A 26,283-nucleotide genomic window follows, 5' to 3' on the forward strand; every position below is an offset into this window, starting at 1 on the left:
CCTTTAAGTGACACTTATCAAAAGATATGGTTCTAGATCTCTCTCTACCCTCACTCTACCATTCAACGACTTTGAATATACAGATAAATCACAAGTATTATTGAAACTTATTTTTTTACACCTGTAAAGCGATATACCTTTACTCAAGAGGACTGTGTGAGGACCTAGTGAAGTAATATAAAAAAAAATGTGTTGTAAACCACAGAAACCTATTGCTAATCCATTATTATTTACTAATAATATATACCATTGTGTATGTTTCAACTTAGACAATAATGAAGTCCTATATTCACTTAGAAATGGGGGGTGATTAGTAAGGGGGCAGGGATATACCAGAAAGAGAAACTTAACAAACCCCTAAAGAATATGACCCATGAATTAATAACAAGACTTAAGAAACGTAATTTTGCTCATCCAACTTTTACTATTTTATTTCATTATTAAAGGGCCTCATAGGGTCTACTGCTGTTAACACACTGCAGCATCCTTACACAATTTCAGAGCATAATATTACAGCTTAAAAATTCTGTGTTAAAATAATTCTAAGATCCAGTTATTTAAAAACAGGCCAAAATTAGGAGTTTAGAAAATGCTTTTATGCTGTATACTATATTTCTCCTTCTTAGCATGTATCAAAGTTTCATTGTATTATTGGCTTAGTGTCTCTTTCTCCCCTACTAAATTATAAACAAATGTTTTTCAAACACAGAACTCCCAAACCCCAGAGAATACATCTTGGATTCTAATTTGAGACACACTGCATTAAAAGTTAAGTGCTGTCACTTCAGTGATCACTGTAAGTTAAAGTGATTGTAAAAACAAATAGGGTGAATTCTGGGAAGATGGCAACACAAGAAGTCCCACAATTTTGTCTCTCCACCTAGATAACAACTGCACTGGCAAAAACGCAACTGCCAGTGTGATGTAACTATTTTGGAATTCTAGTCTATTGAAGGCTTACAACTCCCAGGGGAAGTATTAGATGGCAAACTGTGGTTAATCCAGTAAATTTCAGTTCTTAGCATAGTAGCAGCTACCCAACTCCCACCCCTCTTAAGTGTTCCTAGAGCAGCTGGCACAAACCGGGGTGGAGTGGGGATGGGGGTGGGCAGCAAAAAACACCCTGTTCTCCAAACATAGGGAATCTGTGCTCTTACTGCTGTTTCTGATCATGAAGGTGCAAAGAGGCAGTGGCCATTGTTGCTGAACCTCCTCCAATTGATATAAATCTCTCCCTCTCTGACTGAAGTGACTCCCAGGAGATTTAAAGGGCAAGTGTCTCCTCCCATCATTTCATTTTCCTCTTTTTCCCCTTCTGAAAAGGGGAAAAGCCAGACATTGAAGATTAGAATATTCAAAAGCAACCACATATATGAGGGAAATTAGAAAATCACTGCGTATACCTGGGGAAGGTACAGGCATAGAAAAAATCTGCGAAGATCTGAAAGTTATACCATAGGCTGATTTTTAGCACAGAGATAGCCTACAGAAATCAAAAAAACAAAACACCCAGCAAACCCTAGGAAAGGGGAGAATCAGGTTTCCAGAGAAATCATAAGATTCAAACGTCCAATTTTCAACAACAAAAAAATCACAAGGCATGCAAAGAAACAGGAACATATGGTCCATTCAAAGGAGAGAGAGAGAAGAAAAAAGAAACTGTCTCTGAAAAAGAGCTGGCGGCATACCTGTTAGACAAAGGATTTAAAAGAACCACCTTAAAGATATCCAAAGAACTAAAAGACAAGGTAGACAAAGTCAAGAAAATGATGTATGAACAAAATGGAGATAAGAGATAGAAAACCTAAAGAGAAACCAAAAGGAAATTCTGAAGCTGAAAAGTACAATAACTGAAATGAAAAATTCACTAGAGCAGACTGGAACACGCAGAAGAATCAGAAAACTTGAAGATAGGACAACGTAAATTATTAAGTCTGAAAACAGAGAGACTGAAGAAAAGTGACCAGAGTCTAAGAGACTTGTGGGCCATCATTAAGTGGACCAACACACACATTGTGGGAGTCCAAGAAAAAGAAGAGAGAGATCAAGGGGCAGAGAAAATATCTGAAGAAATAATGGCTAAAATATTCCCAAATTTGATGAAAGACACGAATATAAACATCCAAGAAGCTCAACAAACTCAAGGTAGGATTAACTCAAAGAGATTCACACTCAGACACATTATAATCAAACTCCTGAAAAGACAATGACAGGGAGAATTTTGAAAGCAGCATAAAAAAGTGACTCAATATACAAGGAATTCTCAATAATATTAATAGATTTTTCATCAGAATTCTGGAGGTCAGGAAGCAGTGGGTTGGTATATTCAAAGTGCTAACAGAAAAACACTGCCAACCAAGAATCTTGTATCTGGCAAAACTATCCTTCAAATATCAGGGAGAAATTAAGACATTCTCAGATAAACAAAAGCTGAAGGAGATCATTACCAATAGACTGGCCCTGAAAGAAATGCTAAAGGGAATCCTGCAGGTTGAAATGAAAGGACACAGGACAGCAACTTGAGGTGTTTGGAGAAATAAAGACCTTGGTAAGGATAAATACAAAAAAACTCTTATTATTTTAATAGCGTTTTGTAACATCACTTTTTGTTACCTACATGATTTAAGAGACTAATATTTTTTAAATTATATTTAAAAAATTAGTCTAAAAGCTACTTATTAGTACAGAAGTGAAGTCAACATTAGTAAATAACTAAAATCGATTACTAGTCCAGAAGCTAGTATCATAGTAACTTTGCTTTGAGATTCTACATTTGTTTTCTACATAATTTAAAAGATGAATGCATTTAAAAATTGTTGTTTTTGTACATACAATGTATAAAGTTGTAATTCTGTGATATCAACAACTGAAACAGGTGAGGATGGAACTGTTAAAAGGAGCAGAGTTTTTTTATATTATTGAAGTTAAGTTGGTTTAAATTCAAATTAGAGTGTTATAACTTTGGGATGTTAAATGTAATCCCCATGGTAACCACAGAGGAAATAGCTAAAGAATACACACAAAAGGAAATGGGAAAGGAATTTAAACATTTCACTACCAAAAAATCAACCAAACAAAAAATAAGACACTAATGCAGGAAATAAGGTACAAAAAACCTATAATGAATACAGAAAACAAATAGCAAAATGACAGAAGTCTCTCCTTATCAGTAATTACTTTAAATGTAAATTGATTAAACTCTCCAATTAACAAAAACAAAAACAGCAGAATGGATAAAAACACATAACCCAACTCTATGTTGTCTACAAGAGACTCGGTTGAGATCCAAAGACACAAACAGATTGAAAGTGAAAAGGTGGAAAAAGATATTCCATGCAAATAGTAACCAAAAGATAGTAGGAGTGACTATACTAACATTAGACAAAATAGAATTTAAATTTTAAAAAGTTACAAGAGACAAAGGACATTATATATTAATATAAGGTTCAAAACAGCAAGAAGATGTAACAATTACTAACATTTATGTACCTAATGACAGACCATCAGAATCTATGAAACAAAAAAATGACAGAATTAAAGAGAGTAGACAGTTCTACAATAATAGTTGGAGATTTCAATGCCCACTCAAAATAATGTGTAAAATAACCAGACAAAAGATAAGTATGGAAAAAGACGACTTAAACGACACAATAAAGCATCCTGACCTAACAGACATATTTAGAACATTCTGTCCAACAACAGGATACATTCTTCTCAAGTGCACTTGGGTCATTTTCCAGAATATACCATATATTAGGCCACAAATTAAGTCTCAGTAGATTTAGAAAGTCATCATACAAAGTATCTTTTATGGCCAAAATGGATGAAGATAGTAAGCAATAATAGAAGCAAACTAGAAAATTCACCAAGCTGTGGAAATTAAACAACATACTCTTAACCACTGAATCAAAGAAGTAGAAAAGCAAACTGGAAAAGACTTAAAGAGATGAATGAAAATGCAAATACAACATACCAAAGCTTATGAGATAGCAAAAGCAGTGATAAGGGGGAAGTTTACAACTACACGTTTATCTTAAAAAACAAGAAAGACCTCAAGTCAACAAACCGAACTTTACAAATCAAGGAACTAGAAAAAGAACAAACTAAACCCAAAGTTAGTACAAGGAAGGAAATAATAAAAATTAGAGCAGAGATAAGTACAATAGAGAACAGAAAAATAATAGAGAAAAAAGACCAACAGTTGTTTTTTTGAAAAGATCAACAAACTGACAAACTTTTAGTTAGATGGACTAAGGAAAAAAGAGAGAAGACTAAATTACTAAAATCAGAAATGAAAGTGGGAACATTATTACTAATTCTACAGAAATAAAAAGGACTATAAGAGTGTTATGAGCAAATGTAAGCTAACAAATTGGATAACCTACACAAAATGGACAAACTCCTACCAAGGCTGAATCATGAAGAGAAAATTTAAATAGACTTTATAATTAATAAGGAGATTGAATCAGTAATCAAAAATCTCCTGACAAATAAAAGCCCTTGAAATCTGATTGCTTTCCTGGTGAATTCTACCAAACATCTGAAGAACTAACATCAATTTTTCTCAAACTGCCCAAAAATTGAAGAGGAAGGTACATTCCCTAACTCATCCTATGAGCCAGCATTACCCTGATACTAAGGTCAAAGGCAAGGACACTATAAGAAAACTGCAGACAAATATCCCTTATGAATATTGATCCAAAATTCTCAACAAAAACTGAATTCAGCAACATATTAAGAAGATTATATACCATGACCAAGTGGGATTTTTTCCTGGAATGCAAGGATGATTCAACATATGAAAACTGATCAATGTAATACACCACATCAACAGAATGAAGGAAAAAAACAACACGATCATCTCAATCAATGCAGGAAGTATCTGACAGTATGCAACATTCTTTCATGATAAAAACGTTTAACAAACTAAGAATATAAGGAAACCACCACAGCATAATAAAGGTCGTATATGAAAAACCTACAGCAAACATCATACTTTCATGGTGAAAGACTGAAAGCTTTCCCTCTAAGATCAGGAACAAGTCAAGCTGGCCCACTTTCACCACTTCTATCCAACACAGTATTAAAAATCAGTCAATTAGACAAATAAGAAAAATAAATGACATTCAAATGAGAAAGAAGGAAAATTATGTCTTCAGATAATATGATCATACATGTAGAAAACCCTAAAGAAACCACACAAAAACCTGTTCGAACTAATAAACTTAGCAAAGTAGCGGGATATGGTCTACACACAAAAATCAGTTGCATTCCTATACACAATCTGGAAAGAAAATTACAAAAACAATTCCATTTATAACAGCATCAAAAAGAATAAAATAATTTGGAATGAACTTAGCCAATGAGGTGAAAGATTTGTGCAATGAAAACTATAACGTTGCTGAAAGAAATTAAAGACAACAGAAATAAATGGAAACATATTCCCTGTTCATGACATCTTAATACTGTTAAGATGTCAATATTACCCAAAGCAATTTACAGATTTCATCCAATCCCAATCAAAATTCCAATGTTTTCTGCAGAAACAGAAAAATCCAACCTAAAATTCATATGGAATCTCAAGGGATCTGAATAGACAAAATAATTCTGAAAAGGACAAAGCTGGAGGACTCATACTTTCTCATTTCAAAACTTACTACAAAGCTACAGTACTCAAAAGTTTGGTACTGGCATAAAGACAGACATACACCGATGGAATTGAATAGACTGCAGAAATAAACCCTCACATATATAGTCAAATTGTTTTCAACAAGGGTGCTAAGACCATTCAATGGGGACAAGATAGTCTTTTTAACAAATGGTGCTGGGAAAACTGGATATCCAAATGCAAAAGACTGAATTTGGACCCTTACCTAACATCATATACAAAAATTAATTTAAAATGGACCCATGACCTAAATCAAAGACCTAAAAAACTATAAAACTATAAGAAGAAAACACAGGGTAAAAGCTTCAGGACACTACATTTGGTAGTGATTCAATGGATATAACACCAAATGCACAGGCAACAGAAGAAAATGTAGACAATTTGGACTTCCTAAAAATTAAAAGTTCTGTGCATTAAATGACACCATCCACAAATTAAAAAGGAAATCCACAGAATGGGAGAAAATATTTGCAAATCATATATCTGATAAGGAATTAATATCCAGAATATATAAAGAACTCCTAAAACTCTCAATTAAAAAAACTGCAATGCAATTCAAAAATGGGTAAAGGACTTCAATAGACATTTCTCCATAGAAGATATGCAAATGGCCAATAAACATATGAAAAGATGTTCAACATCACTAATCATTTGGGAGCTGCAAATCAAAACTACAATGAGATACCACCTCATACCCATCAGGCTGGCTACTATCATGAAAAGAGAATATAAGGAGTGTTGGTGAGGATGTGGAGAAATTGGAACCATTGTGTTCCACTGGTGGGAATATACAATGATATAACACTGTGGAAAATAGTATGATGGTTCCCCTAAAAATTAAAAATTAAGTTACAAAGTGATCTAGTTATTCCACTTTCAGGTATACACTCAAAAGAATTGAAAGCAGGGTCTTGAAGAGGTGTCTGTACACCTATGTTCACAGCAGCATTATTCACAAGAGCTAAAATGTGGAAGCAACTCAAGTTGTTCATTGACAGATGAATGGATAAGCAAAGTCTCATATATACATAAAATGGGATATTATTTAGCTTTCAAAAGAAGGGAAATTCTGATGCTACATATGCTACAACACAGTTAACCTTAAGGACATTATACTAAGTGAAATCAGCTAGCCACAAAAAGACAAATACTGTTATGATTTCACTTCCATGAGGTACTTGAGTCAAAACCATAGACACAGAAAGTAGAATGGTAGTTGCCAGGGCCTGGGGGGGGAGGAATGGGGAATTAAGTGTTTAATAGGTATAGTGTTTCAGTTTTGCAAGATGAAACAAGTTCTGCAGATGGATGATGGTGATGTTTGCACAACAATATGAATGTACTTAATACCACTGAACTGTAAACTTAAAAAGTTAAGGTGGTAAATTTTACATTATGTGTATTTGATCACAATTAAAAAAATGGAAAACAAATATATGACCTCAATCTAATTATTAAAATGCATAAAACACAAATTGCGGGATATTCTACAAAACGACTAGCCTGTTCCCTTGTAAAAGGTCACACACATGAAAGACAGATTGTGTAGCTACTTCAGATTAAAGTAGACTCATGAAAACTAACTGTGGTCTTGGATGGGCCAAAGTACCTTTTTGTTTTTCAAATAAAAAAACATTACTAGGGCAACTGGCAAAACAGAATTACAGTGGGTAGTATTATATTAATGTTAATTTTCTGGTTTAGCTCACTGCACTATGGTAATATTTTTGTTCTTTGGAAAAATATTTAGTATTGTAAAGTATTAATATTTAGCGGTAAGAGGGGCATGAATAAAATTCCTTTTAACTGGTTTACAAAAAATAACATTATACTCAATTACAGAAGAACAGAAATGATAAAGCAGATGTGGCAGGTAAAAATATTAACAATTGGGAGATGTGGGTCAAAGTATATGGAATTTCTTTGTACAATTCTTGCAACTTTCTGTAAGTCTGAAATGATTTGAAAATAATATAAAAACAAACAAACCAACATAAAACCAACAAAAAAACCCAAAACACAAATAGAACAGTGGCACTGCAGTCAGATATTAGTGTGTGGCTTAAAAAGGCTCATCAAGGCAATCCAAGTATACTATTCTATTTAAGATTACTAGTAAAATGAAAATGGATCAAACCATGCTTTAGATTATACTAATGATCAAATCATTTAAGAGTCAACATTCAGATGTTCTGTGGAACCTGAATTATCCAGAAGCAACAGGATGTTCTATACTGGTTATACCTCTAACGTTAACTACTCTCATGTCATGTGGGAGTTATTTGTTAAGTTATGATTTGCATAAACAGAAAGTAGGCTCCTAGAGGACAAGAACAATGTTACATTCATCTTAGTATCTACATGATTGGAACAATAACAAATAATTGAACAAAAACCAATCCCTCCAAAGCACCTGTTTGCGTGTGAACAGAGACTTTCATACAAACACACAAAATTAGCTCTAAAGCATTTTCAACAACACTTTAATTACCCGATAGCTCCTCACAACTGGTAAAAAAGGAGGTCTAAAGAATCTGGTTTTAAAGCAGAGTATTTATTCTGGGTGTATATTTAATAGGCCAGTATCATAGAGATTATATGATTTTATCTCCAGCAGGAAGAGCTAGCATCTGTTATACAACTACTATGTGCTCAGTTTCTATGTGGAGAAACTGAGGCTATGAGAAACTGAGTAATGTCCCCACCATCACACAACCAGGCAAGGGTGAGGCCAGGAAGTGGAAGGGTCAGGTGTCACCATAAAGTCCAGGTTCTCTCTGCAACTTCAAAAAGTCATTCAATGTATCCTTTTCTGTACCACTCTGAGTAATAAGCATGATAATTCCTACTGCAGAGGGTTTTCATAAAATTTAAATGACATGATCAATATAAAAGTACTGTGAAAGTTTAAAGTTCTACAAATAATCAAAGACATATTAAAAAAAATTATCATCTACCTAGCTATCTGTCCTCAAACTCACTTTGAAGTAGTCAGGGAGGCGTCAGCCACCCTTTTGAATAGATGATGGGAGCAGAAATTCAGAGAGGTTAAGTAACTTGTTTGAGTCACAAAGTAGGACTAGAATCTAAATCTTGTATCTTCTGTTTCTATTTCTATTACATCCTGATGCATCTAAAATATAAAGTAGATCTTTAGAAGAAAAATACCTATTTAAAATGTTAAAATCAGGTTGTGTATTAGGTGTGGATTTCAAAATTCAATTGGGGACAAATATTTTAATCACTTTTATTAATTTTATAATGCACGTTATACTCAATTACTCAGGCACACACTTACTTATTCTGGAAAATGAGGCACACCCACAGCCTTCTCACATAAACAACATCAATGGTTAAACTACTCTACTTTTGGACTTTTGTAAGTATATTTAAAACCTAAAATGAAGCTAGGTAGTATAAATAAGCCTCTTCTGTTCATTTGTTTTTTTAACTTGTTCCTTGGTTTACTGTCTCAAGGAAATATGAAACAACACTAATAACACAAATAGCCAAGATCATGTGCCAGCTGCACACACACACTCTTATTCTTTCAATCACTGTAAAACATTTCAAGTAAGTACTATCATCTTCAGTGTTACAGATTAGTAAAGAGAAGATCAGTGTTAAGTAAACTGCTCAGTTACACAGCCAGTTAAGTGGTAGGACTGGAATTCTAAACCAGATCAATCTGACTCTAAGTCCTTTATTTATAACTACATGGCTATGCAATGTCTCAACAATTTCCAAGTGTAGTGTGATGCTAAGTTAGGGACACTGGAGTAAATAAGTCAGAGAACTCTGAACTGGAAGGACTGACTGGTTCCCTATTGAATATAAGAACAGAAACTACTACAAAATTTCAAAGGATTCTAGAAAACTATTTTAACATCAAAAGACAAATTGAGGTGGCAAGAGTAAAATAAACTTTCAAACGTCCTACTTCAAAAAATATTGTACTACTAAATCCTAGTTACTTGGAAAGGTGTTACATTATTACAATAACGCTTTGGCTGCTTATGTAGAATTATATTTATAAATTCAATTTCTTCTCTGCAATACAGAGGAAATATCCAGCTGGACTTACCTATTCAATTCTTGGTAGTTTTACAATGATTTGACTTTTAATGATTTTCATAAAGGGTCAGAGATTATATAGAAGCAGTAACATAATAACATGGACTGAAGTTTTAGTGTAATACCTATAATTTCCCCTAGAATCCTATTTTGTATAATGTTCTTACTGATTTTCATTTTTAGGAGAGGGGAAGGGCACTGAGATGTGAACAATCACAGCTGATAACCCATTTTTTCCCACAATAGGACTTACTTTGACACTGTGTTTTCACAGCAAAAACACCATTTTTACTAGATTTTATGCTATAGATCAATAATAATAAAAATACCTGAAGATTCATTTATTTACACTTTAAATGAGGTTGAGATCTTTCACACCAAAGATCACTATTATTATACATAATAATACTATCATTATTTTAACTTTGGATGACTCTGTTGGTTGGGTAGTTAATGTCTTAATAAACCATCCCTTGGAACTATTAAGTAAAGCTCTGAAAGCTAAAAATGTTCAGATTCTCTGACATTTGGCTATTGTTTCATTTTATTTTTTGACTGTTATACATTAACTTTAAAAAAATGAACTTATGATTTTAGAATAGTTTTAGATTTACAGAAAAGTTACAAAGATACCACGAAGAGTTCCCCACTTTATATACATTAGCTATTGTTTTTAAATAATAAATGTGAAGTATGTTACCCTACCAAGTGACAGAAAGATGAGTATTTCCAAAGATAAATATATACTAGAAAACAAAATGCTATATATAAAATGACACATCCAGTACAAGATCAGGAGGACAATTATTTTTATTATCTTTAGAAAATAAACAAAATTTCCCAAAGCAAATAAATTAAAAAACTGTTTCGAACAGATTTACAAATATAAAAGGCATGATAACAAATCTAAGGCAGTTCAATATGATGAAGTTTAGAATGTATCTTATTTCACAGATAACCTAATAAAATGGCAAATATTAACCCATTTTATATTAAATCCCAGATATTTAACTCCCTAAAAATACCGTTTGAAGCCCAACGTGAATTACCAAATCTAACAAAGAAATAGTTAAAATGATTCGAAAAGAATACAAATGAAACATTAAAAACAAATGAAATTTTTATAAAGAAAAAAGAAAACTAATAAAAACCTGTGGTATGGTGGGTAGGATGACAGTATTCTCAGCAGGGACTGGCAGGACAGGGATCACAGGGACAGTGGGAGAAGAGGGAGGTACAGCTTCTGTTGGCTAAAAATCATCAACGACAAAAAATCAGGAAAAATATCAAATAAAAAGGAAACATAATAGAAAGTTTTGTCATAAAGATAAATTATAGTTTTCAGAAATAACTGAAATAGGTAAAATAATATATTACTTCAACTTAAATGAGAAAACGCTCAATTATACCACCAATAATAATTTTAATAACTCTGTAGTTAAAACGAGTGACTACTCTTTAGATGTTTAAATGAAAATAATAAAAGATAATGATTTAACAATACTCCTCCACTGGGAGGCAAGACACTCACTTCACAGACAGACTACAAAATATTTTTGTAGCATTCAGTATATATTTGACTACTTTCCTCCTTGTATTCAAAGAATCAAAAGTAATTTCATTAGCCCATGAGGTAGGCAATTGGGGCCTATAAATCCACAAACAGAAGATTCAAAGGACTTAAAAACTGAATTTATATCATTTTAAGGAATCTGTGCTGTTAACCTCTACTGTCAAGAACTGTAATAACCTGTCTTAAACCTGCCTGTAAAGTCATTAAGTGGGAACTCTAGTGACATAATTTAAACTAAGAAGTTTTGATATTTATACTCAATCAAGCTTAATTACTATTTTAAAAAAAGGTGTAACTGGAACACAAAAGAGGTGTCTTGTAACGAGTCCCAATCTCTATAAACTGGATTAATTAATAAATATTTGCTATACCAATGACATATACTACATATATAAGAAAAACATTAAAATCAAATCTATAAGAAAACAATGTACATTAGAAGACACTTAAAACAGGAAGAACCAATTGCCAAACTTGAAACTATGCTTTTCCTCATTGATAAATACAAAATAAAATTATAATGTTGACCTTTTGCTGTCAATCAAATGAATCAAGATTTATCAAAAATGTATGGCATCTCTTCAATAATGGTGCTGGGACAACCAGATAGCAACATGCAAAAGAATAAAGTTAAACCACTACCACACATCCTATATAAAAACTAACTGGAAATTAATCAATGACCTAAATATAAGCATTAAAACCATAAAACTTTTAGAAGAAAACATAGGGATAAATCTTCATGACCTTGGATTTGACAATGGATTCTTAAATATGATATCAAAAGCATAAGTAAAAAAAAAAATCAATTAGACTTTATCAGAATTAAAACCTTTTGTGCACCAAATGGCATTATCAAGAAAGGGGAAAGACAACGCATGGAATGGGAGAAAATCTTGTAAATCATACATCTGATGATAGTTTAACATGAAGAATATATAAAGAACTCCTACAACTCACCACAGAAAGACAATTAAAAATTAGGCAAAGGACTTGAACAGACATTTCTCCAAAGAAGATACACAAATGACCAATAAGCACATGAAAGTATACTCAGCATCATCATTCATTAGGGAAATGTAAATCAAAGTTACAATGATATATCACTTCATACCTACTAGGATGCTGTAATAAAAAAGTGAAAACAAAAACAGAAAGTAACAAGTGTTGGCAAGGATGTGCAGAAACTGGAATCCTCAAAAACTGCTGGTGGGAATGCAAAATGGTGCAGTCACTGTGGAAAACAATTTGGTTTGGCAGTTCTTCAAAAAACTAACCCTAGGATTACCATATGACCCAGCAATTCTACTCCTAGGTAAATACTCAAAAGAACTAAAAAGAGGGACTTGAATACTTTTCCCCAGTGTTCAATGATGCATTATTCACAACAGCCAAAAGGTAAAAACAATCCAAGTGTCCATCAACAGATAAATAGCTACAAGATGTGGTATATTTATACAATGGATATTAATTCAGACATAAAAAGGGATGAAATTCTGATACATGCTACACATGGATGAATCTTGAAAACATTATACTAAGTGAAATTAACCAGACACAAAAGGTCAATATTGTGTGATTCCACTTATATGAAATATTTAGAATAGGTAAATTCATAAAAATAGACTAGAAGTTACCAGGGGCCAGGGAGAGAGGAGCATAAGGAGTTTACTGCTTAAGGGTTACAAAGTAAGTTTGAGATAATGAAAAGGTTTTGGAAATAGTAGATAGTGGTGATGGTTGGGCAACATTGGGAATGTAATTAATGCCACAGAATTGTGCAGTTAAAACTGGTTAAAATGGCAAATGTATTTTACCACAATTAAAAAACTCAAACAAATTTTAATGCATGGAAACATGTCCTTTCACAGTGCTGCTGGATATATAACTTCATACAAACTTTACAAAAAGCAATCTAAGTAATTATCTGTAGCTTTAAAAATGTTCCAACTCTTTGACTTAGTATTTGTGGAAATCTATCCTAAGGGAATAATTTAAAAAGCAAATGTCTTAACAGTCACTATATTCTTTGTTTTTTTCTTTCTTTCTTTCTTTTTTTTTTTTTGCGGTATGTGGGCCTCTCACTGTTGTGGCCTCTCCCGTTGCGGAGCACAGGCTCCGGACGCGCAGGCTCAGCAGCCATGGCTCACAGGCCAAGCCGCTCCGCGGCATGTGGGATCCCCCCAGACCGTGGCACAAACCTGTGCCACCTGCATTGGCAGGCGGACTCTCAACCACTGCGCTACCAGGGAAGCCCCCTCACTATATTCTTTTGAGCATTGTTTATACTTGGGGAAATGTAGGATATCCTAAATATAAGGTGTTGGAAGGGCTGAGCAAATAATGACAATTTTATAAGATTAAATATTATGCATCGGTTAACAAGAATCTGTAAGAACACCTGTAAGTCATAAAGGATACTGCCTATGACATGACATTAAGTAAAAAAGGGAAGATAAAGCTTTTATTCAAAAAATGGAAAGAAATGTTTGAAAAGTAAACCTCTGAGGGCAGAATTATGAATGGTTTTTCTCCCCTGCCTCTTTATTTCGAATTCTACTTTTCCAGTTGTCAACAATGAATACACAGTGATGCTACAATGCTGGGTGAGGGATGGAAGATCTATTCATATTAAGAGAAAAACAATTATTATGATCTTTTACCATCTCATTCTCTAGAAAATAAACTGAAAATGCGTTTCCCATTAATTGTTCTAAAAGGTGTTAACAAATTTCAATGATTTTACAAGACTATTAGAATTGAAGAAGCTAGGGATCAAGTTTAACCCTTCATTTTACAACTGAGCTAGGCTCACAAAAGGTAACCTGTAAGGAATTAGGAAAAGATATGCTAGATTATTGTTACCTGGATTTCTTATATCTTGTAGAAAGAGATTTTAAGCCATTAAATTTTGTTTCTTTTTTTCTTTCTTTTTAATGTTCCCAGTCTAAACCAGTTCCCTGTTTGGGATGACGGAAAAAATTATGGAGATGGACAACGGTGATGGCTGCACAACACTGTGAATGTATTTAATGACACTGAATTAATTGTACACTAAGAAAGGTTAAAATGGTAAAATTTTGTTATGTATATTTTACCACAATTTTTCAAAAAAAGGACATTAGGAATAAAGCCTCTGTGGGTCTTACTTGGGACTCCAGTCACCAATTATACATTGCTCCTATAGAAAAAGAAAATTCAAATTCCATAGTATGAGCTTAAAACAAATAATTTAAATGCTAACTAATTTTCAATGGAATACTTACAGTTTTTTAAAAATGTTTGAAAAACCCAGAGATTCTAACTCCTAATTTATGACAAAGAGAAAAAGATAGTTTTAAAAGAATTTATGTTAAGTGAAATAATTCAGAGAAAGACAAATACCACATGATCTCACTACAAAACAAAACAAACAAAACAAAATGAAAAGAGACTCATAGATACAGAGAACAAATGTGTGGTTGTCAAAAGGGAGGGAAGCAGTGGGGCGGGGGTAGAGTGGACGAAAGAGGTGAAGGGAATTAAAAGGTATAAACCTCTAGTTATATAAGTCACAGGGATGTAATATACAGCACAAGAAATAAGGTCAATAATATTATAATAACTTTGTATGGGGAGAGATGGTTACTAGACTTACTGTGGTGATCATTTCACGATGTACGTAAATATCAAATCATTTAGTACACCCAAAACTAACATAATACTGTACAACAACTATATTTCAATAATTTTAGAAAACTGCTGCTAAATCAACTGGATATACATATGGAAAATGAAATGAACCCTCTTCACTCCCTTACACCATACTTAAAATTAATTCCAGATGGCTTACTGACATAATTAAGAGATGTACAAAAATTAGGTTTCTAAAAGATAGTATTGATAGAATATCAGGATCTTGGTGTAGGCAAAGACTTCTTGAATAGGAAAGTACAGGTTGTTGAAATCGAGCAGGGTGAGGAGAGCCTCTGCGCACAGGGAGTGGAAGGGTGGCAGCAGTCTGGAGCAGGGTGTTGCGGAGTCTGAGCAGGATGAGGAGGGTATCCCATGTGGGCAAGTAGTGGCAGCAGCCTGATGTGTTTTGCTGGATCCCAAGTGTGATGGAGTATCTATGTGGCAGCAGTAGTAGTCTGGCAGGAAGTACAGGGACCCCAGTGGAACAAGGTGGGGATATCTCTTGGATCTCGAGCTGGGTGGGAAGGATGTCTACCTAGAGCATCGACAGTGACAGGAGATTGCTTATATACAGGGGATTTTTGATCCAAGGATAAAGGAAGCAAGGTTCCTCACGTCAGAGAACAGAGTCACAAATATGGAAAGGGAGAAAATTAGCCTGAAATCTATGGTTTTAGACTAGATTTGGAGGTACCTGTATGACTGCATGGTTTTCAATATATATAAATACAGAAATAAATGCATGTGTTTATATGTACATATATACCCTAGCTCTGTCTACAGAGAAGACCTGGGAGCAGTAACACCTCAAGAGCATGAAAATACTTGGCATTCAGATCCTGGTTTATAAATACCCATTCTTTGATTCAAAAAAAAAACAACAAAAGAGGAATCTTTGGAGAAATGGCTGATTCCAGTGCTAGAGTCCAGCAAGTACAATATAAGCCTAGAATATTCTGCTGTTCCAGAAAATAAGGAGGTGCTCGAAGAATAACGAGGGCATGACAAAGGACACTGGCAGTCAGCTTGAAGGGCTCTTATCAGTCAGACTGAGAATAATTTGAGACTCAAAATAAATAACAATAATGATGACATAAATCCCACTGAATTAAACAGGACTCCGAGTCTACACTGATATAATTACATAAAAATTAAATGAACAGAGAGAAGAGAGAGCATTTCCTTACAGCAGAATGCCCATTAAGAAATGTAGAAGGAATGATGGAGTTACAAAATCATCATTTGGCAACCACCATAGTAATAATTCATTCAAGAAACATCAACAAATGTTAAAACTTCCACTGCTGCTGAATGAACCCTCCATTTCATTCTAGTGGAAGAAAGTTTGAATGTGAGACACACACACACATACACACACATATCTCCCCTACAAAGATTTATTAATTACAGTGCAGAAATGTAGCAGACACTATCTTAAAGTTACCATCACTCACCAGGACAAATCAAAATCATATGCTACCTGATGGGATGTAATAAGAATACATCGCTTCTGTGACATTCTTATCAAAGATGCATAACTTGAACATTAAACATCAGACAAACCCAAATTGAGTGACAAACTACAAAATAACTGGCTGTAGTCATCCAAAATATCAAAGACAAGAAAGTCTAAAGTTTATCATTTTTTATTTAATTTTTTTAAACAGCTGTGTTAAAGTATAACTGATATACAAAAACTGCACATATTTAATGTATACAATTTGATGAGTTTGGACATATGCATACACCTGTGACACAATCACCACAGTCAAAGTAGGAGACATATCTAACACCTATAAAAGTTTCTTTATGCCTCTTTAATAGGGTCAGCTATTAGCTAATTAATAATCCATTTTAACATAAAAAAGACAAAGCTGTATGCTTATATCAAATTTCAAGGCCAAGCACAAAAATTTCCTCCATTAGGCAGTTGCTCTCCAAAACCCTTTATGATAAACTATAAATTCTTTAATATTACCTTTAAACCTCACTGTAATACTGGCTCAGAGCCTATTCTAAATCTATTTCCTTTCGATACGATAATCTAAAGGATCTGAATACCATTTTTTAAAAATCCTAAAAAAATGTACACCATCTGAATCCACCCCACTCTCTACAGGGCACTGAGCAAGTACTATGAAAAAGAACATATGCCCCTGCTTCTTCCTTAAGAAAGGCAAATACTGCTGAGAAAGTCTTCAAAACCAAATGGGTACCAACACACACAGTTTCCTAGCCACAGCCAATAACCAGTTCAGGTAACACAGAATTACAGAACAACAAGTCATTTAGTTCATATGAAACAAAAATACCACGCTAAACAAATAATATCTAATCAAATGAACGTTGAGTGATGAGGAACAGCACAGATGTTAGATATGATAATACATATGAAGAGACAAGAGGCTATTTTCAGTGCAGGATTGAGAGCATGGTAAAATTCTGGGGAGTTGTATAACAAGATTCTAAATTGGAAAATGGCAAACTTAAGACTCTAATATAAATAATGAGGCAGCAATATACAGTAACCATTATATGTGGGTTATTACAGAAAAGAAGGAATTCACCATAAGCATTTTAAACTTGAAAAATCTTACATATATTTTATTAGACAATATGACTTTTATGCCATCATCCTTCTCCTGCTCCATTTGTATATATCACTCAATAAGATCAGCTTCAACGAGTTTTAGTTGTTTTTTTTTTTTAATCTTGACCATGTGACTAACAACGGTCTCAGTTGTTTCTATCCATAGCAACACCACGGAATCATTAGCCTCGGAGGCTGCCTTCAGAGACTTGTTTCCATGACAACAGAGGCTATAATATTAACACTGTCTCAAAGAACACTGCAGAAAATTGTAAATTCCAGGAAAGTAACTGGATTGTACATATTTTTAAAGTACCTTTTTAATGCCAGTATCGAAATGACAGCTTTCTGAAAAATGTTTTAACTAATTTTTATAGATTCTTGTTATTTATTCACAGCTTTACATTTTAAATTTCATTTAAGATCTTAAAATTATGAAAGCAGCTTTTAAAAAAATTTTGATACAAAGTGGTCTGAAACCTCGTTAGGTATAGCCACATGCTTAATGTGTACTGCACATCTACATTTATGACTGTGTACCTCCCTCTTTCACTTCCATTAATTCAACAATAAATGAAAATATATAAATTGAGCGCCGTTACCTTTAATAAATCTCTATTTGCTTAAAATAGTTAAAGTGTTTTTTTTATATGTGCATCTGACTCCTGACTGATACAGGAAGAGACAGAAGGAACAATTAGGAGGCTGCTATAATAATCCAGCTGAGGTTATCAGTGGCTTTAACCAAATGATGGTGATGGTGAAAATGGACATGAGTAGTCAAATAAAGATAGATTTTGAATGTAGAACTGGTATATCTAGTGACTGATGGGAAGCTGGGAGGAAGGACTATTAAGAATAACACCAACAATGGCCACTAAAAAGTATCTTTTACATCATAGTTAGACCCAATCACAATAGATTTACAAGGCTTTCTGAACATATTTTTAAACTCTTTCTCACTTATTTTCTTTTTAATTTTTGGCTGCACCCCATGACATGTGGGACCTTAGTTCCCTGACCAGGGATCAAACCCGCACCCCCTACACTGGAAGGCGGAGCCTTAACCACTGGACCACCGGAGAAGTCCCTCTCACTTATTTTCTTGCTTATTAAAATGGTCATCATAGCATAAGATCAAACTCTGAAGAAAGATAACTAATACCATACTACCAAGTAATTAATAATTGTTTACACCTTACATTAACATGTCACATGAATGGGGTAAACTGAGCTTAGAATACACACAAAGATTCAATAAGGTCAAAATAAATTTATACCACATTTACGGAAAATGAAATATACGAAATAGCAACTCTTTTGTTATCAATATCTTAGATAACAAGGAAAAAAATTACCCCTATGCCACTGTTGGTCAATAAGGATTTTATTTTGTTTTTGTATGGCACAGTTTAATATTCTTAATCCAAGTTCCTTTGCTTCAATATCTACTATGTGGTAATGAGACATATTTCTCTGAATAAATGTCAAAGAAGCTATCTAAGAGGAAAAGAGAAACCAGGGGAAAAAACTTCAAGCCTTTTGTATGTTTATAGAAGGATAAAATACAGCACAGCAGATTTATCAAAACTGTTTGGGAATCACTGTACTTAACAGGGGTCCAGTATCTTCAGAATAAAGGTGTTTTTCATTGCTTAGATCTGGTTCTTATTTGATTCAAATGCTCTTTTTGCCACAGTTACTCCAAATAAGTACCTTCAATATAAACTCCATGTTATTTGAACCAGCTGTATATGATACCTGTGTCATAATTATCTCAGAAGCAAATAGCAACGAAACCAGATACATTTTTTAACAAATACTAAGGGATTAAATATAAATTTTTGATTTTAAAATAACAAAGGGGGGGTAGGGAAATAGATGTAGTGATTAACAATCCTAGTATAGAAGCATGGGTACAAATTTGTTAGTTCACACACACAGAACATCTAGTTTACGGATCTATTTCTGCTTGCAAGATGCATGATAGTTAAGGTATGTCATCCCTTCATTATAAAAAGATGGTGTTCTATCAGCATTCAGCTGATTACTTTGTATTGGTAGAAGGATGAGCCAACAATCACTAAAAATTTCAAGTAGAGATCCAAAAATTGGATTCAAAGATGTGGTTACATAGTTAACAAATAGGTATGAAACTACCAACTGCAATATGCTGCCTGCTCCCCACCCCCCAATCTTATCAGACTATGGCTACAGAAACATACGCAACCGTGGAATCCATAATGACTAACCTAAAACGGGCCCTTAAATCTTCCTAGTAATAATATATTTACCCTATTCTATTCATTCTTGTACAAGTTCCTAGTGATTCAGGCCGCTGTTACCTTTCTGAAGTCGTCTTCTACTATTCTCCTCCCACTCAGCGTTTCGGCCATATTGACCTCTCTGTGCTCCAAGCACTCTAAACATGCTCTGGCCTCAGAGTTTTTATTCACTCTTCCTCTGCATAGAATGCTCTTGCCCCAGATATCCATATGGCTCAACTCCATAACTTCTCTTATGCCGTTGCTCAAATATCGCCCTCCAGCTGAAGACACTCTTATTCTACTAACCCCACCCCACCCCCACCACGCACACACAAACATACACATTCCTGTTGCCTTCTCTTTTTACCTTTCCTCCAGCATACTACATATTTTAATTACATTTGCCATCTGTCTTCCCCCCCTTTAATATAAGCTCTAGAAGAGCGTGGATTCTTGTTTTATTTACTCCTATATGCCCAGTGCCTAGAATAGTATCTAGCACACAGTAAGTATTTAATACATTTGTTGGACGAATGAAACCATGTGATTGCCAAAAGAGATTGAGTTCATCAGCACTCTAAAGTGATAAAGTGACTCGGAATGGATTGTGTACATCCTCCCTCCCCATGCTATACACATAGCAGATATTGCTAAAAGATTCTGTGTGGTTGGGCGGTCACTACCAATCAGAAAGTGTTCAAGATGTTCTACCATTTGATAACCTTAGAAGTTTCAAAATACAAAAATGCCAAAAAATTGCCAGTTTCATGTTGTTCTCTATCTAGCAACAGCTAATTGCCTAATAATATCCCAACTGAAAATAAACATGTCTTGGTGAAGAACACTTGCCCCAAAGATTTTTACCTCTTTCCTTTTTAAGCTGTATTAGAAAGTAAATATCACTGACAGCTCATATTTAAAACCTGTGGTGCCCTTCCTCCAAACTTCTGGGTTCTACTAACCTTACCTTGGTCCCTAGGTCCCTCCTCAGAGGTTAGCTGCTTCTCTGTTTACCTTGGTGTTCCATGTTTCCTCTTCAGTTTCCTTTTTAACACTGACCCCCGCCCCCCCCATATTACATTTTCCTTGTTAAAATAATTACTGTGGTTTCTCTTTTCCTGGCTGGACCCAGTCAAGGTTACCAATCCTCTTGTTAAAACATAATTCTTCATCATTCTGTAATGAGGTTGCTTCTCCGTATCTCCAGATTCCTCACTTTTTAAAAGGCCAGAATATTCTGTGGGACGAATAATGATGGTGGTTGTGAAAGTGGTGATAAAGATGATGATGATGATGATAGGTACTTTACTGATGTCAGATATTATAATAAGGGCTTCGCATGTTTGTCCCATTAATTTTCACTAGATCTTAATCCCTGTTTTCTGCAGGTGGGAGAAGGAGACTCAGAATTTAGGTTATTTGTCCAAGGTGCTACAGCTAATAAATACAATAGAAATTTAAACCCAGGCCATCATCCTCTAAAGACAGCATTCTCAACTACTATACAACACTGTCTCTTCAAAATAGTTCAAAAAAAGAAAAAAGTTTGATTAGGTCATGAAAAGAACAGAATATAACTTCGAGACACCTACATTAGTTTTTACTAACTATAGTTGGTTTAATTCTCTTGTAGTGCTTAACCTATGATAATAAAAACAAGCAACTCCTCCCCCAAAAAAGGGAATGAGAGAATTAAAAAAACAATAAATAGATATGAATATTTCAAGTTTCATCTAGAGTTCTTTAAAATATTTTTACAAAAAAGGCCTCTATAGTAAAGCTGTGTTCTTATAACTGAAAGAATTTAGGATCTATACTGTATGTAGCCTTTCAGTTTGGGAAAAATGATTAGAATGATACGATTTTTGCTCTATTTCCCCTCTCCAAAATTCTGCTACGGCATTTAGTATAGCTGAAACAATTAATTCCTAAGGTTGGTATTCATCTTTCTCTTTTTCTTAAAATTAATTAATTAATTTCTGGCTGCATTGGGTCTTCATTGCTGCACACGGGCTTTCCCTGGTTGTGGCGAGTGGGAGCTACTCTTCATTGCGGTGCGTGGGCTTCTCATTTTAGTGGCTTCTCTTGTTGCGAAGCACGGGCTCTAGGCATACGGGCTTCAGTAGTTGTGGCTCACGGGCTCCAGTAGTTGTGGCTCACGGGCTCTAGAGTGCAGGCTCAGTAGTTGTGGCACACGGGCTTAGTTGCTCTGCGGCATGTGGGATCTTCCCAGACCAGGGCTCGAACCCGTGTCCCCTGCACTGGCAGGCGGATTCTTAACCACTGCACCACCAGGGAAATCCCATTCTTTATCTTTCAAAATACTTACAAACTGATTATTTTTCAAATTTATAACGCTTTGATATATTAGATGGTTCTACCAAGATTAGTCAGAGTTAAATACAGAAAAATTACGCTGGGATATGTTTTGATTCAAATTGCAGATTATAATCTCCAGTTATTTTCCTCAGGACCAACAAAAATTCTGTAAGGCAATCAGCTGGTCCCATTTTGTCATAATAATAATTTCTTCACACTCCACAGCTGGCTGAGTCAATAGTCACAGATCAGATTTCAAAAATACTGAAAATACTGTTCAGAAACAGGACTAAATTGGGGTTTACTAATGGATAAAGAATGAATAGGCAGGGCTCCTGTTAAGAGGTGAGGGGGAAAACATCTTTTAAATAAATTTATCTAGGGGCAGAAGTTGTATTTAGGATTCTCCTAAAATTCCACTGCTTCCAGATGTGACACCAGTTGCTTTAAACTTGCACAAAATAGGTCCAGTCTTTGTTGATTGATTTGCATATGCCTGTAAAATTGCCACATCAGTTAGTTTATTTAAAGTTTGTAAAATAAGGTGATAATTGTAGGCTACTGTTCTCCACATGGTCTGCACAACTATTTTTAGCTTTATCAAAATTCTAAATTTTGATATGAAAATGGAGGATTGAAAAAGTTATCTAAATAACAGTGCCAGGAAGTACAAAGAATAACGCAGTGAGAGCTCTTTAAAGAAAACGATACTAAGTCAAATTTTGACAATAAGAATTTAAGTTCTTCATATGTTAAGAAGATATACGCTTCAGTTTTTTCACAGAGGGCTTTGAATTACTTTAGAAATATACATGATTTTATAAAATCCTGTAATGGAGACTTGCTAATTTTAAAGCCATAGTTCTATATAAAAATGGCTTGGGAAATTTACAGTGGCCAAACCATATTTAGAAGTTCCAAATTTCCCTGTAGCCATCATCAGATTAAATGAAAACAGACACATATTAACATTTGTTTATTCATTCAACAAACAGTCAACACAGGCGTTCACTATGCTAGGCTCTGGGGATATAAGAGAAGAAAACATACATCTGTACTACCAGCTCTTGTGAAGCTTATGGTTTAGCAGCTGATATTAAACAAATCATTACCCAACTGATTACTGAAATGCAGCTGTGATAAGAGGTATGGAGTACAATTCTCAGGAAAACAAACACTGCTTGAAATAAGCAAAGGGAAAAAATGTTGTGCAGGCTGAATATCCTATTCTGACCTCAAAGCATATGGGCCAGTCATTCTTCAGCACTGTTATTAACACATTATTTTAAAAGTTAACTCTAAAACTATATATATATATATATATATAAAATACACATATATAATATACATACTAAAATACATAAATTGCAGCTTGTGAAATTTCTTTTTACCTATTTGTCCTTGACAAAAGGACAATCTAACAATCATGACACTCTATAGAAACTACAAAGATGAATGCAACACACTTCCTAATTATAAAGAGCTTATATAACAAATTTCACTTACTTAGTTCTTCAAACTATAGCCAATCTAATCCACCTTAAGATACCAATGTTGCTATTTTAACAGACTTTATTTTTTAGAGCCGAAGGTACAGAGTTCCCATATAACCTCTGCCCACACACATGCACTGCCTCCCACTACCAATACTCCCCACCTGAGCTGTACATTGTACAGCTGATGAACCTACACTGACACACCATTATTATCCAAAGTTCATGGTTTACGCTAGGGTTCATTCTTGGTGTTGTACATTCTATGGGTTTGAACAAATTTATATATAATGTCATGTATCCACCATTATAGTACCCTACCTAATAGTTTCACTGGCCTAAAAATCCTCTGTGCTCTATCTATTCATCTCTCTCTCTTTCCTAACCATTGGCAACCACTAATCTTTTTACTGTCTCCATAGTTTTGCCTTTTCCAGAATGTCATATAGTTGGAAGCATACAGTATGTAGCCTTTTCAGATTGGTGTCTTTCACTTAGAAATATGCATTTAAAGTTCCTCCACATCTTTCCATTTGTTTTTAATGATTAATAACATTTCATTATCTGGCTGTACCACAGTTTATTTATCCATTTACCTACTGAAGGTCATCTTGGTTGCGTCCAAGTTTTGGCAATCATGAATAAAGCTGCTATAAACATCTGTGTGCAGGTTTTCATGTGGACATAAATGTTCAACTCATCTGGGTAAAAACTAAGGAATGCAACTGATGGATTGTATGGTCAATCTGGTTTTTTTTTAATTAATTTTTTTGCCTGTGTTGGGTCTTTGTTTCTGTGCGAGGGCTTTCTCTAGTTGCGGCGAGTGGGGGCCACTTTTCACCGCGGTGCGCGGGCCTTTCACTGTTGCGGCCTCTCTTGTTGCAGAGCACAGGCTCCAGACGCGCAGGCTCAGTAGTTGTGGCTCACGGGCCCAAGTTGCTCCGTGGCATGTGGGATCTTCCCAGACCAGGGCTCGAACCCGTGTCCCCTGCATTGGCAGGCAGATGCTCAACCGTTGCGCCACCAGGGAAGCCCCAATCTGGTATTTTTTAAAAGCGAATACAACCATTGTAAACTTTTTGTTTAATCTTCATCTTTATGCTTTTCTAAAGTGTCCAACTATACAAATGACTGGGTCTCAAACACCATTTAAACATATTTTTGAGTAGATATTCTTTGGGTAAAAAGGGAAACAATTAATTTCCAAATCTGAGTAATGTTATTAATTTTACAAAATTACTGGCCTTTTGAGTAGGAAATTAAACTTTGCCAAGAGACAGCATTTCACAACCAAGTATAACAGAATTTTTATCCTAACTTTGATTGCTTGGTTAATCAATACTCAAAGAGACTATTTCTACCCATTCTCCTGGAAACTATTCTACTATCAGACTTGGCATTTCCAAAGTCGTTTAAGAGGATTATCTACTTACTCTCTATATATTTTAGTTTAATACAAAGGCATTATACTACTGAATATAAGCAATTTTATTCCTTAGAGATGAAGAAAAATATATATATATATTTGATCTATCACTTCAAAACACAACTATTATTAGGCATGAGACCAAATGTTTGAAACATACATAGATAAGATTAGGCCAATCCGTGTTGGTCCAATGTGGAAATGTCTTGGTGTGAATATTTAGACCTGCTGCCTGGTAGAACTGTCAGAAGATAAATGGTTATAGATGATGACACCACATGCCTCTGTTTGCCTGGGAAGTTCCCTCTTTCCATAAAAGTACTCCAAGTTTGGTCGATGAATTATATACTCATCCTAGTTATAAGGAAACCGAATGTTTTTTCTCCTCTTCTCTCCCTGTCTCACCTCCTCAAGGGTATTTCTTTCCATAAGGGTAAATAACAAGAGAATCATCAGCTAGAGGATCAGTATAACACTAAAGTGTGATATGTTTCACAGAAGGTCTAAGAGAGAATTCAGACAGATTAAAAATATATAATAATAAAGAATCAAGTAGTATTAAGTGCTATGAAGAAAAATATTTAAAAAGGTAAGAAGTCAGGGACATTTGGAGTGAAGAAGTGCCTGCTACCTTAGACAAGAATCTAGGAAGACCCTCTGAGAAGGTAACAGATGAGCAGAAATCTGAAGGAAGTGAGGAAATGAACTATGAGAATATCTGAGGAAAGAATGTTCCAGGCAGAGGAAACAGCAAGATTAAGGTTCTGAGATGGCCACATGCTTGATATATTTGAGGAACAGGAACAAGGCCAATACAGCTGGAACAAAGTAATTGAGGGAGCAGTAGGAAATGGGATTAGAGATACTGCCAGGGGCTAGATAATAAAGGGCCTTTTGGACTATGGTAAAGAAGGATTTAGAATTTTATTATATATCGAATTGGAAGCCACGGGAGAGTAAAAAGCAAGGTACTGACAAGAACTGACATTCCGTAAGGATGACTCTGGCTGCTGGGTGAAGAACAGACTGGTGAGAGTAAAGAATGGAGCTAGGGAGACCAGATAGATATCTACTGCTATAGTTCAGGCAACAAATTAAATAATTTGAATTAGTAGTTGTAGAAGTGGTGAAAAGTGGTTAGATCATAATATATTCTAAACACAGAGCCCTCAGAATTTGCTATTAAGTTGCATGTGGA

At 34.6% G+C, this 26,283-nt stretch overlaps 1 protein-coding gene across 30 annotated transcripts in view; it reads right to left on the minus strand.

Moving 5' to 3' along the window:
- The window catches only part of DLG1 (discs large MAGUK scaffold protein 1), a 285,801-nt gene that overhangs the window by 140,525 nt on the left and 118,993 nt on the right, over positions 1-26,283 (minus strand). For 16 of the 30 annotated variants that reach the window (XM_060298239.2, XM_060298240.1, XM_060298246.1 and 13 more), the window contains one exon: positions 10,894-10,992. The exons of the other annotated variants lie outside the window; for them this stretch is intronic. In XM_060298239.2, the coding sequence (XP_060154222.1) occupies positions 10,894-10,992 (99 nt within the window). The remainder of the gene's footprint in view (positions 1-10,893; positions 10,993-26,283) is intronic. 30 annotated transcript variants of the gene reach the window in all.

The sequence above is a fragment of the Globicephala melas genome, chromosome 4 (genome assembly GCF_963455315.2).
Source record: "Globicephala melas chromosome 4, mGloMel1.2, whole genome shotgun sequence".
Taxonomy (NCBI): domain Eukaryota; kingdom Metazoa; phylum Chordata; class Mammalia; order Artiodactyla; family Delphinidae; genus Globicephala; species Globicephala melas.